This window comes from Carlito syrichta, unplaced genomic scaffold (genome assembly GCF_000164805.1).
Source record: "Carlito syrichta isolate Samal-C Ts95f unplaced genomic scaffold, Tarsius_syrichta-2.0.1 Scaffold312495, whole genome shotgun sequence".
NCBI classification, from domain to species: Eukaryota; Metazoa; Chordata; class Mammalia; order Primates; family Tarsiidae; genus Carlito; species Carlito syrichta.
Genome location: NW_007256591.1, coordinates 47927 through 61856, shown reverse-complemented (window position 1 = coordinate 61856; position 13930 = coordinate 47927). Strand labels below are relative to the sequence as shown.

Below are 13930 nucleotides of genomic sequence, written 5' to 3'. Positions count from 1 at the left end.
CACCACCATGCCCAGCTAATTTTTTGTCTATTGTAGAGAGGTGGACACAACAGGTTGCCCAGGCTGATCTCAGACCCATGGGCTCAGTCAATCCACTTGCCTCGACCTCCCAAAGTGCTGGGATTACAGGCTGAGCCACTGAACCCAGCATTCTTGTAGTATTACAATAAATGTTCAGGATCTACTTATGAGTGAGAACATACTCCTGACCATAACCCCAAAAGCCTGTCACATAAGAGATAGGCAAGCAGGACCTCATCAAACTAAAAAAATTATTATGTGAAAAATCTTGCCTTTAGAATTAACTTGCAATACTTTGCAGGACATACAAGGCCTAGCCCCCAGTTTTCCATATAAATGTCATTTTTCACCACTGATAAACCTGCCGTCCCAATCAGCTAATTTATATAGTCAGATCTTCTTAGGGCTGCTGCACAGCATACCCAATCTCTTCCACTCTTACATACTAACATGCTTTTCTTAAAACAACATGTTTTCTTCTTGTGCTGAAGTGTTTTTTTTTTTTTATTTTATTTTAAAGATGTGGGGTACATTTCAGGATTAGGTATACAAATGTTCATTATGCAGGTATCCTTGTAGATGAGGTGTGCCCCTCCCTCCCCTGGCAGTTTCCTTCAACTGCCAATCCTGCCCCCCAACCTCCCTCACAATCTACCCCCAGTAGTTTCCCACTACTGCCAATCTGTTTCTTATAGCATTATGATAATTGTTCAAGGTCCACTTACGAGTGAGAACATATGGTACTCTGTTCTTTGTTTCTGTGATAGACCACTGAGTATGATAGACTCTAAATCCATCCAAATTGCTGTGAGATCCATGTTTGTCCTTCTTTATGGCTGCATAATATTCCATTATGTAAATATACCACTTTTCTTATCCAGACAAGCTTCGATGGGCAGCATGGTTGGTTCCATGTTTTTGCTATTGTGAATAGTGCTGCAACAAACATGTGGGTGCAGGTATCTCTTTTGTAGAATGATTTGAATTCCTCTGGGTATATTCCCAGTAGGGGGATTGCTGGGTCATATAGAAGGTCGATTTCTAGTTCTTCTAGAAATCCTTGTACTAAAGATAATTCATAGAACAAAAATGTATACCCTGAGTTTTTTTAAAAGAAATGTAAACAGTTATATTTAAATACAACTGCATTGCTTTGTTGTTAATTAAAGAGCTTTATATCATGGACATTTTAAATGCTAACTAGCATGCATTGCAATTTCTTAAAGTATCATGGAAATTTTGACTGTATTTTACTGTTGAGCCATTGTCTTTTGCAACTGGATTATTTTGCCCTTTCTTAGCTAACAGGCAAGCTATTTAATGTTGGCATGTGTTTTATCTCACAGTGCATTTTATTTTTTTATTGTTATTTTAGACTTATGGATACAGGAGGAGTTATTACATAAGCATATTGCTTGAAGGTGAGGTGTGGGCTTCTGACAAGCTCTCCCACTCCATTAGTGAGTGTGATACCCAACGGATGGTTTTGTATCTCTTTTCTCTCTCTCTCTCTTATTTTTTTCTTTCTTTTTTGAGTTAGAGTCTCACTCCATCGCCCAGACTGGAGTGCAGTGGCACGCTCCCAGCCACCACAGCCTTGACCTGCTGGGGTCCGGAGATCCTTCCACTTCAGCCTTCCAAGTAGCCGGAACTACAGGCATGTGCTACCACGCCCGGCTAATTTTTGATTAATTGTAGAGATGAGGTCTCGCCAAGTTGCCCAGGCGGGTCTTGAACCCGCGGGCTCAGGCAATCCACTCACCTCGGCCTCCCAAAGTGCTGGGATTACAGGCTGAGCCTCTGAGCCCGGCCTGTATCTCTAATCCTTATCCTCCCTCCCTCCTTCCCTCCCTCCTTTAGCAGTGCCCAGTGTCTGTTGTTCCCACCCTTTTATCCATATGTGCCCAATATTTAGGCAGTATACAGGAAGAGAGAACATGCAGTGTTCAGTTTTTTGTTTCTCATAGTGCATTTTAACATTATTTTTAAATAAGAAGAGATATTTCTATTTTAAACTAGACAAGCATCTTGAACATAAAAAGTACAATAAGCTTTCACTTAGAAACAGCAATAAGTTTTTGGGAACTGCAACTTTAAACAAACAAACAAAAATAATGAAATCTATTTTATCCTAGACTAATTGATATAAACAAAAATTAAGTTCCTGTGACATATTTCTAGTCATGAAAACATCACCCAACTTCTAAGTAAAAACTAAAACATATCTTATATTAAACATTGAAATAAGTGTGAGCTATACACACATTTAAGAAAGATTAATAAAAGCAAGAGAATGGTCTACTCCACTTTTTATAAACCAGTAAGTGATAGTATTTGTAGTGGTGGTGAACTACATCAAAGAATAAATATTTGCAAAGAAAAAAATTGTCAAGAGCACCTCCTACCACCATGCAGTTCAAACACAATCAAATATGATGGGTTCACTGATTGCCTTGGTAAAAGCATCATTTGTTGTTGTACATTTATATGACCATTGTATGCTTTGTAGATTTTTATTTTACAATAATTTATATTTATTCATTCATTTTCCAACCCACTGATTCCAGTTCAGGGTTGTAGGTGGCCTGCACTTATTCCAGCAACTCAGGGCCAAGGTAGGAACCAATCTTGGACAGGACATCATCCTATCCCAGGGCACAAACACACACACATTCACACTAGGACCATTTAGACATGCCAGTTCACTGGGATGTGGGAGGAAGTTGGGATAACTGGAGAAAATTCACGGATATGAGGGAGAATGTACAAACTCCGCACAGGCAGTGGCCCCACAATGGCTCCTGATAGGAACTGATTTTTTTTTTCCTCATCAATATTACTACAAAATGATGTTGCTGGAGGACCTGCTGTACTCTTCAATTTACTTTACAACTTTGTTTTTTTAGTTAGTTAGTTTTAGTTAGTTTGTTTGTTTGTTTAACTCATCCACTGTTTTCTTCTTACCAGTATAACCATAACAAGGGTTTGATTTGTTCTTGGGAAAAAACCTGCTCCACTCATAACTCAAGTCAAACCCGCTGGCTGTTTTTTTCTCTTCTTTCCAGACCAAGTCAGTGATGACTATTAACCACTCACCAGGCAAAACTAACCAACTATTTGTCCTCTGTGTCACAGATGTGACCCATAGAGTACTAAAGCCCAAGATCTCAATAAGAGAAAGGGGACAGAAATGGAAAAAGGGCAGGATCAGACAGCATTTGCCCTCTAAGCATCAGTTTTCCAAAAAAGGCACATCTGCATTAGATTGCACGGTGCATCAAAATCTCAAGCAAACCAAAAATAGATTTCACTGCTTATCACCTCATTAAGGCTCAGCTTAGATATTACTTCCTTAAGGGAGACTTTCCTGAGATTGCCTCTTTGGGTCTTATGTTTATCTGTGGGATCCCATTGATAGCAAAATACTTACCAAATGGAATTAAGTGTGATTATCTCTCTTCCTAACTAAACTATTAACTCCCTTAGTGCAGGGACTAACATTTTTTGTTCGCTAGCAAAATGCATCCTCAATAAATATTTGCTGAGTGCATACATTAATCAAGGATCATTGTATCAGATATTCACAAGTCACTCCAGTATTTCCTAAGTTATGTTTTATTTATATAGACTTTTTTTCCAGGTACAAACTAAAGAAGAAGATTTGGAAACAGAATTCTACAATGATTTAACTTCTCTTGGACATGATGAAAATAAAAAAACTGCACATGTTAGTGAAGGGAAAGGCTCTTTTCATGTACCAATTTTTTATTCCTCAAAGAGAAGAGAAACTGTCAACCATAATTCTGCCTTTAAACAAGCCATTGAAGCTTCCCACAAAAAGGTAATAAAATGATTCCCAATCTTTTTATTCTTTTTTGAAAATTACACAAATTCAAGTAATCAAGTAACAAGAAGGAGTTTTAGTATTGCATTACTATCAGTAAAATTTCTTACATATTTAAATAGCTTTACTTCTTTGTTATATCCCACTTCAAAAGTTGCAGAGATAATATATATATTGATGCTTTTTTTTGCAAGTATCTGACTGTATTATTGTTATGTTCTCTTTATTTTCACTTTTCTTTTTCATACTGTTGTGGGTGTGTTTCATATAAATCACATATAATAGGAATTTATCTTTTTATGTGTTGGGAAAATTTACCCAACTTACATTTAGTATACTCACTAAAATAATTTATTGTATTTCTTCCATCTTTTATTTTTCTTACTTATTTCACTTTGTTACTGTTTTGTGTTTTCTTACATTTGCTTTTTTTACAATCACATTTCTATTTACTACCTTTTTTTCTTGTTGGTCATTTTGGAAACTCTACTATACTTTTAAGTGCTACTTGTAGCTACTTTTCTCTAGCTGATAAGCATAATTAAACCTATAATTTTTATTTCATCACATTTAATAATATTTATGGTTCCCCCAAAAGATGTTTTACTTGCCTGTTCTCCACATGCCATTCCCACGATGTCCTTGAGAACATACTTGCCTTCCTACTCTCTTATTATGAGCTTCTAACACCACAGTTTCAGTGAAATAGTTAAAAACATTTGTGTTCCAAGCTATTCCTAGAGTTTGTACTGTACTTACTTTTAATTGTATGTTAGTTCGTATTCTACTCTGACTTCTGTACTCTACTTAGAGATTCCTCATATAATACATGCAATTTCTAAGCTCATAGTCTACATTTTATGTGTGTTATATTTTATATATGTATTATAAGGTAAATATTTAGACACACACACACACACACACACACACACACACACATACACACACAAATTTGCCCATCACCATTTCTTTTCCACTCATCTTCCTTTTCTAGTAATCTCTATTTTCATTTAGTTGTCTTTTTTTTTTTAGTATTTTCCTCAGATAAAAATACCTGCAAGGTATATTCTTTAAATTTTTGTATATCTGAAATTGCCTGCCTTTTGTTTAAGCAATAAAGATAAAGAATGTGCTGGTTATATCAAAGTCTTCCTCTCTTGGAAGCCAGTAGACATTATTCCACTGCCTTCAAATTTCCATTGCTGTATAAGAAAAAAATGACATTTAGAGCTAATCTTCTTTTTTTGTTTTGTTCCCCATGTTTGGAAAGTTATGTGGGTTTTGTTTGTTTGTTTGTTTGTTTTACTCTTAGAATTTAGAATATATCTAATTATTGGATTTTTCTCATCTTGCCAGGATAACATGGAACCCTTTCAATATGTAAAGATGCAGCTTCTCCTGTTAATCTTTCTTCATATGTTACTTTTTCATCTATTATTGACATGTTATATCTCTTGGACAAGACTTCCAACTCTTAAATGATTTAAAAGAGGGGTTTCTATTAGAAATTTTTAGATATTTATGAAGATCTTTTAAGATAGTACCTATTACAACCACCACCCAAAGTGGTATTTGTTCTTTTCTGTAAGATGAATGGGAAGAATGAGCCCTGAATCTAGAACTTGAGAGGGAAAAGATGAAAGGAGGAGACAGGGGTACCAACGCTGGAGCCAACCAGACCAACAACCGGAGGGCGCATAGTATGACTCCTCCTGCCTTTATTGTAGTGTCCCTCCTAGTTTTGTCTATTCATCCACTCATACACACATATAAATATGAGATCTTACAGTACAGCACTCTATAACTTTCCTAAGAAATTCATTTGCCATCAGAAGAACCCTGAGAGGCAACCAGAGTAGATATTTTAACAACATTTTCCAGATGAATAAGTTGAAGTTCATATACTTGTTTTTAATTCCACAAACATTTCTCAAATACCTACCAGGTGGCAGGAATTATACCAAAGTCCAAGAATCTGACTGACTTTCAGTGATCTTACAGTGAGTAAATGCCAGAGTTGGAAATTGAAATCAGTTCAACTGACTTTTGTCCACCAATTCTTATTCCCTTACATTATACTTCATGCTATTTGATTATTTATTTATTTACTTATTCATAATTTCAACTATGAAAAGAATACAGCTCTGATGATATGGACAAGTAAAATATGAGAATAAAATAGTTTTCTTTTATAACATATGACATATATTTTTACTTCACTTTTTAATGGCCTATGCATCACATAATGCCCTCCAAATGATATTAGTAAGACACGTGAATATCAGAATTTCTTGTAAGTAAAAACATACATCTCTAGACCCTTCCCTTAATCTACTGATTCAGAATACTTGGAGTTGGACATGCAAATTTGGCCTTTTCTTTTTAACATCCCAGCTCACTCTGATATAGCATCTAGGATTGGAAATATCTAAAAATATAGTCAAAGATAAGAAGGTAGGATGTTTGAGTGATGTTTGTAGGTATAGATAGCAGTCCTGACATTAAGATTTGCTTCACTTACTTGGTTTAAAAATATTTCAAACACACTAAAGAATATTTGTAAAAACCCTTATCTGTAGACAAGCAGCTATTGTTTGGTCCTCTAATAGTTTGCCCCAAAGTGGAAACATTCAGGGCTATACACTGTATCCAGTTTGGACATATAAAACTGTTATTAAACCATTTTTTATTTAAATAACTGTCAGCCTTATACAGTTCAACCCAACATCATGACTACTGTCTTTGATTAGGTCTGCACTCAATTAAGGAAATCACCAACTAAATAGAAAATGCTACTGCAGCCTCTCTTAGTCTTCAAGTAGTGAAAATGAAGTACCACAAACTTGAAAATTAATCCAAGTCCTTCAGTAGAGCATAATACTTTATTTTGCCAGCCACAGATCTGACTAGACATTTGTTAGGCAAATAGTTTCACAACAAAATACTAGTTAACTCAATAAAATTCAGTACTTTCCTGATATACTTTACAAAAGTGAAACCGCAGAAGTATGATTAAAATAAGGCACAACCACACAAATAATTGAAATAGATTATTTGTGGTTTAACAACCTACTGAGATATAATTTTTTAGCCTAAAATAGCCAGTTCCAACCATCATGCACTAGCAAGCAGAGTACCATGAAGGTGTTTGTGCTAAGTTTAGCTACCAAAGTTTAACTTGTATTTTCTGTGATTCAGTCTTTAAAGCAACCTAAAATTTTGGAACCTCCCAGAATGGGCATTTCAGATACTCAGGTAGTGAGTGAGCTTCTTACTAAAAGCACAGAGGCTCTCCAACTTTTGAAAGCTATGGTTCTATAACTAAATTCAAGTATTAAACTTAAAAATAGAATTAATGGGCACTTTACAAATGTAAGCTTTACAAAGGTATGAACTTTGCTCACTTCTGTATCTGCAGTGTCTGAGATAGTTGGGCAATACATGTATTGAAGGCAAGAAGACAGGAAGGAAAGAGGGAGGAAGACAGAAGGGAGATGAATGGTGACTCTTTTTAGATTCTTGTGATTATCTTTTTTCTTTTGTGTTAGCAGTCATTTTGTTCTATAATTATAGCAAATAGGAAGATGGCTGTTTAATAATTAAGTTACAACAAAGTTAGTTTGCTAAAATATATCCTCACTCTGTTACATTACTCAAGCACCGAAATTTGTTAAAAATTAAGAGATCAGATAAAGTATATAATTTTTTTAAAGTATACATGGATACACTCATAAACCTCAGAGACTACGTAGAAGGACAACCTAAGGGAATGAGATTTTAAGCATAATACCAACCACCTAATTCTAAATTAACCTGACCTAACAAGAAATTATAAACAAGTTTGCAAACAAACAAAAACTCATATATTTATGCATATGGGTGGAGGGGAAAGAATATAAATAATTTTTCTTTGATATCACCCCTTGGTAATAACCTGACTGTGTTTTTATGCCTGCTGCATAAAAAAGAACTAATGAATGAGACAGCAGTGTTGCAATAGTAGAGAATCACAAAGCAACTAAGTAAAGAATAAAGGAGATACTTCTCAAATCCGCCTCCTCAAGAGTTTTAGGCTAGGATTTCTCAAAGAATAGCTTGGCAAGCAGGTGATATAGAATGGATGCTGTTGATTAGTTGGAAGTGAAGTCATAAAAGCTTAGAAACTCTTCTGTGCACAACTTTAACCTTGTGGCCTTTTATTAATATTATAAAGACATTTTTACAATGGCAATTTTACCCTAAATAATTTAGAATCATAGCATTTTGGAGTTTAAAGGATGTGTGAAATATCACTGGGGGCAGGCCTCATCTTATCATTTGACAACAGAAGTAGAGAAAATTGAAACATTTTTTCCAGCTAGTGACCAAGCTGCAACTGGAATCTCAGTTGCATAACTTCCAGTTGAAAATGTATGCAATATTTTTTCAATTATTTACATTAGCAAGCATTCTAAATAAAAACTCAGTAGGGATGCAACAATGATTGGCAATCAAGAAAAAAGACCGACTCTTCTGGTAAATAACCTCTTCTTTCCTAGAGAGCATATGCCTCAGTAACACAGTTTACATTATTGAGATAATCTTATCTGTTTAGCACTTTGAATATCCATACTGAAAAGTAAATAAAAAATTATAATTTTTTATGTGAGAATATTCAATAGAGACTTAAGATTGTTATAATACTATGGTAGAAACAAGGCTAATGATAAAAATTGATTACATTTAAATGCTTGATAACTCCCGCTTTCATTACTTTTAATTATTTTTTTACACCTTTTTTTCATTTAGGATTCTAATTTTATTAGGATCCATAAAGTGATAAAAGTCTTAAACTTCACAATGAAAGCTAAAGATTTGCATCTTTCTGATGTCTTTTTGAAAGCACTTAACCATCTGCCTCTAGAATACAACTTTGCTTTGTACAGCCGAATATTCGATGACTTCGGGACTCATTACTTCACCTCTGGCTCCCTGGGGGGTGTGTATGACCTTCTCTATCAGTTTAGCAAGGAAGAAATAAAGAACTCAGGTAAGTTCTCTTCAGCCCTTTCTCTTTTAAACTAGCATGATAGCATGCAATACATTGTTTTTCTCTTACCTTTTCATTTTAATTATTCTTCTTGGGCTTTATTCAGATTCTGCTTTATTTCCAAAATGACATAAAGAACAATAAAAAACATATTCAAATAAATCAAATAAAAATAGAAAATGAGGACCAAAAAAGAAAGAAAGAAAAGTATTCACAACCTCTGTGATTTGGGGCATCATATGTGCCTCTAAATTTTCTGACATCTGGGAACATCATAAGCTACATAAGTTACTCAAGAAGGAACTCAAGGGAAACAAAGTGTGTCCTGGTACTAAATTTTAAAGGATAATTTACTTATAGCATTTTTCTAGAAAATAATTTCATGGAATAATAATTTATAGCAAAGTCAATAATAATATGTCCTTTTAATAATTTTCACTAAAAGTCAAGAACATATGATAAAAAAACAAATTAAGGACTTGACAAGGGACAAGTTAATCTGTACCTACTAATGATGGAAACTGAAACCAAATGTGAAGGACTTTTATTGGAGGAAAGGCTACAATTCTGTATCTTGAGATAAAAATCAGATATTTTTCTGTTTGCTTACAAAATAACAATATACACAATATCTTGGTTTCTTAAGTATTACCTCAAATTACTAATATTAGGTTATTATTGCAGCCTAAGCATCTTTGGATAAATTTGGTTTCAGACTCCAGGGTGAAATTGCATGGGGTTCTTGTGATGGTCTAACACCAATTCCCTGGAAAAAAAATACAATTATTTATTATTAACCTTTTGTGCAGAAGAAACCAGGAACTTATTTAAAAATACAGCATCAGGGCAGCCCTGGGATCAATAGAGTTCCAGTTTCTCTGTTCTTAATACAATTTCCCCAAGTCCTTCAAAATCATAAGGGATCAGATGTCCCTTATGATCTGCTGCCTGAAAGAGGAGATGGGATAAACATCTTTTAGAAGGATTTTCCATAAGAAGAACTTCAACAAATTTTACCTGATATGTTTACTAAATCCGAAAGGTTTGTGCCATTACAGGCTTTCCACACTGCCTGCCCATTAGGTTTCCTTTCAGTCATTCTTTCCACTGGAGCAATGGTTGCATGATGAATGTAATGTCTTCTGCCACTACGAATAGCATCAATACTAATGCTGAGCAAACGTTTGAGGGAAATTCTGGCCCTTGACTTGGCTTCATATCACCCTCAGATAATAGTATTCTGGTCACTTCTGCCATAGCCCAGACACTAATTTCCCTCTTGATAAGTGATGTATCATGCATTCAGAGAAAAGCCTCTAAGTGCTTAAAGATGGGTTGGTTAAAGAACTGGGTAAACCTTTAATCAACTATCCAGGGTTTCAATAGTTGAAGCCCTATTTCCACAATGAATGATAATATGCTATACTTTTCTATTGAAATATTCTTTCCTTCTATCTCTTTCTCTATAGAGATCTGACAGATACACATAATGAAGGAAAAAGAGCTTGACTTTCAGACCTGACAGGAAACTCAAAATAAATACCATGTATATTCATATATACATGTACATATACATACACATACTATATAAAAGTATTTACGGTGTGTATATACATGCATATATATACATATATTTAATAAGACATATTCTATATTCTTATATTCAGAATATATGCATATACTGAATATAATAATATAGAAAATATATGTGGATATATTTCTCCAAGTCACAATAATAATATTGCTGTAACATTTTCATTGTGGTTAAAATGAAGCAATCAGTAAAATGGAATTCTCTAGTGAGTGTCTGGCTAGTTTTGCTCACTCTCTAGATGCATATATATTCTTACCTCTTCTCTTTTCTTTCTTTCCATTCTTTCTTTACTACCATAACATGAAACTAGAGTATAGATTTAATTTTGCTATCCTATATTCAATAAGAATGCTATCCTTCATCATTAATTTTTGGAAAATGGACCGGGTTTGGTGGCTTAGTCTGTAATCCCAGCACTATGGGAGGCCGAGGTGAGTGGATTTCCTGAGCCCGCGGATTCGAGACCCGCCTGGGCAATTTGATGAGACCTCATCTCTACAATAAATCAAAAAATTAGCTGGGTGTGGTAGCACGCGCCTGTAGTTCCAGTTACTTGGAAGGCTGAGGCGGAAGGATCACCGGAGCCCAGCAGGTCGAGGCTGCGGTGGCCGGGAGCGGCCACTGCACTCCAGTCTGGGCGACAGAGTGAGACTCCAACTCAAAAAAAAAAAAAAAAAAAATTTGGAAAATGACTTGAATATTGCATAGTACTTTCTTTCTCTCAAAAGGAATAAAACAAAATTACATTGTTTTTTATTTGCATCCCTTGATTTACTCCTCTATTGTTCAGTGTTCCATAGTCAAGTTAAAACCTTGTATAAAAGTTGACATTGCTTCAGTGTGCAAGGTGAAAAAAATTTCATGAATATAGCGAAAACATTAAATAATAAAAATATCATAACATGCAAGATGGTAATTTTGAAGTATTTTTGTCTTGAAGTCATTCTCTGCTCTGAACCAGAGGTAAAAAATTTATTCATCCCACTATTTATCAGTTTGGCTTTTTACTCTTGCCTCTTGCTCAGTGAGAATAGCTGAGGACATTACTGAAAACTCATCCTTATGCCACACATCAGAGAGACATTCAGGTTTCAGAGGCCAGATGCTTCAGTAGAATACATTTACGATCAGCAAATTTTTCACTTTCCCATACTGAGAGCAGGTGAAAATTTTTTTTAAAAAAATCTGAAGCTGGTGGCCACAGACTTCTGTCGTTAAGCACAAGTGAAATGATCTTTTCTAAATTGTCACCTTTTTCACAATATAGCTGAAAGCTGCAGACGTATCCAGTATTTGCCTCAGACACCACTGTCTAGCATTCTGTACTTTGTATTTTCTTTTAACTTTTAATTTTCTTATTTTAAATATGTGGCATACAATTCAGGTTAGGTGTACAAATGTTCATTATGCAGGTACCCTTGTTGATGAGGTGTGCCCCACCTCCCCTGGCAGTTTCTCACTACTGCCAATCCCTTTCTTATAGTATCATGATAATTGTTCAAGGTCCACTTATGAGTGAGAACATATGACACTCAGTTCTTTGTTTCTGTTTTAGATCACTGAGTATGACAGACTCTAAATCCATCCAAGTAGCTGCAAAGTCCGTATGTTTGTCCTTCCATTGTGTATATGTACCTTTGTGTATATGTACTACTTTTTTTATTCAGTTCAGCTTCAATGGGCAGCATGGTTGGTTCCATGTTTTTGCTATTGTGAACAGAGCTGCAACAAACATGCATGTGCAGATATCTTTTTTATAGAATGATTTGAGTTCCTTCAGGTTTATTCCCAATAGGGGGATTGCTGGGTCATATGGAAGGTCAATTTCTAGTTCTTTCAGAAATCACCACACTGTCTTCCAAAGAGGTTGCACTAGTTTGCATTCCCACCAGCAGTGTAGAAGTGTTCCTTTTTCTCTGCATCCTCGCCAGCATCTGTTGTTGTTTGTTTTATTAATGAAAAGCCTGGTATTTTAATTACTATATGTCCAATACCATAAAAAAATTCATCATTGCATCTTCAAGAATTCAACATAGCCTTCTGAAAATGAAATTAATTTTATAGTTAATGCATATGTTAGAGTTAATTAATTCAAACATGCAACTTAATTTTCACTAGTGAATAATAAAAACTAAATGAAAGAGTAATTGCAATTGTGAGTGACCCACTTATAAAAACAATGCTACCAGAAGAAAAATGAATCCAATTTATTCAACCAGACTGAAACAGCCATGTTTTCTGTTAGAGTTGAGGATGCAAAGGAAACATGAGAGCTTCAAATCAAGAATCTTTTACTCCCAACTAATAATGCATCTCTTCAAATGTACAAACTATCACCAAAAAAAGTGAGGTAGGCAGACCAGTTTGCATCTACCAAGCCTCATTTCTCATTTCTGCATCATATCCTATCAGGGCCTCAAGTTCTGAAAACATTTGCCCCTGCTTAATGTAATCTGCAGTTCTAATTATCAGTTGTTGACATTTACAGCTCTATCTCCACCAGGACACAATATGTTCATGTAACAAACATGCATTTGAATTCCCTTGATTTAAAATTTAATAAATAAATAAAGGAAATACTGATTTTCCTTAAAACACTCCAGGTAGGTAGTACCAGCTCAGCCAACAAAGTTGCTAGCTCTATTTCCCTGCACTGTTCCATTCACACACAGATTTTGACATCATTGAGAATGATCACAAACATTTTGGTGGCAATGATTCAGATGCCAAAATCTTCCACAAATGATGCTTTGGAGTTTGGTAAAGGGAAAGAACAATGAAGACTTAAAGAACGGCCTGAGCCTCAGGATTTTTGTAAGACTTAAAAACTATGGATTCCAAGTTATGAAGAATTAAAATTAAAGAAAACAAATAATAATACTAACTTTAAAAGACTATGGAAATAATCCAATGAATGCAACACCAGGAAACTAGGAAGATATTGATCCCAACTTCCACACCTGAATAGGTTGGGAATAAAGCAGTATCAACTTCCCATGAAGACAAGTGGAAAGACAGTATCAAGTTCAGTCTTGAATCAACATAAGGAAATGGAGAGAAAAACTAGGGAAGAGGGCAAAAAGAGTTCATAGGTAAGAAATTCAGAATTTATGAAATCAAAATAAAAAGGCTTTAGAAGTAAGAGCAGAGTGAACAGCTTAGTGCACTAAGAGGAAAGAGAAAGCACAGAGAAGTATGAGAATGAGATCAGGGAAGAAGAAATGGCCAATAAGATTTGCGTTTTAGGTGATGAACAGGGAAGCATGTGAAATAGACTCAGATCTCACAGAATCAGTGATGGCTCAGAAAGTAGACCTTACAGTAGAAAACAGACCAGAGCATGTCATAATCTCTTGATTTGTAGGGCTACACAGTGGTGGTGACCAGTAGAAAGAACAAGCTTAGAGCTCTAATGTGTTGAGTGGCAAAATGGAGCAGGCAA

General features: G+C 35.1%; 1 protein-coding gene across 1 annotated transcript in view; it reads left to right on the top strand.

Moving 5' to 3' along the window:
- C6 (complement C6) overlaps positions 1–13930 on the top strand; it is a 74416-nt gene that overhangs the window by 27809 nt on the left and 32677 nt on the right. Inside the window, exons 7-8 of the mRNA XM_008069914.1 lie at positions 3662–3862; positions 8654–8894. Coding sequence (XP_008068105.1) covers positions 3662–3862; positions 8654–8894 — 442 coding nt within the window. The remainder of the gene's footprint in view (positions 1–3661; positions 3863–8653; positions 8895–13930) is intronic.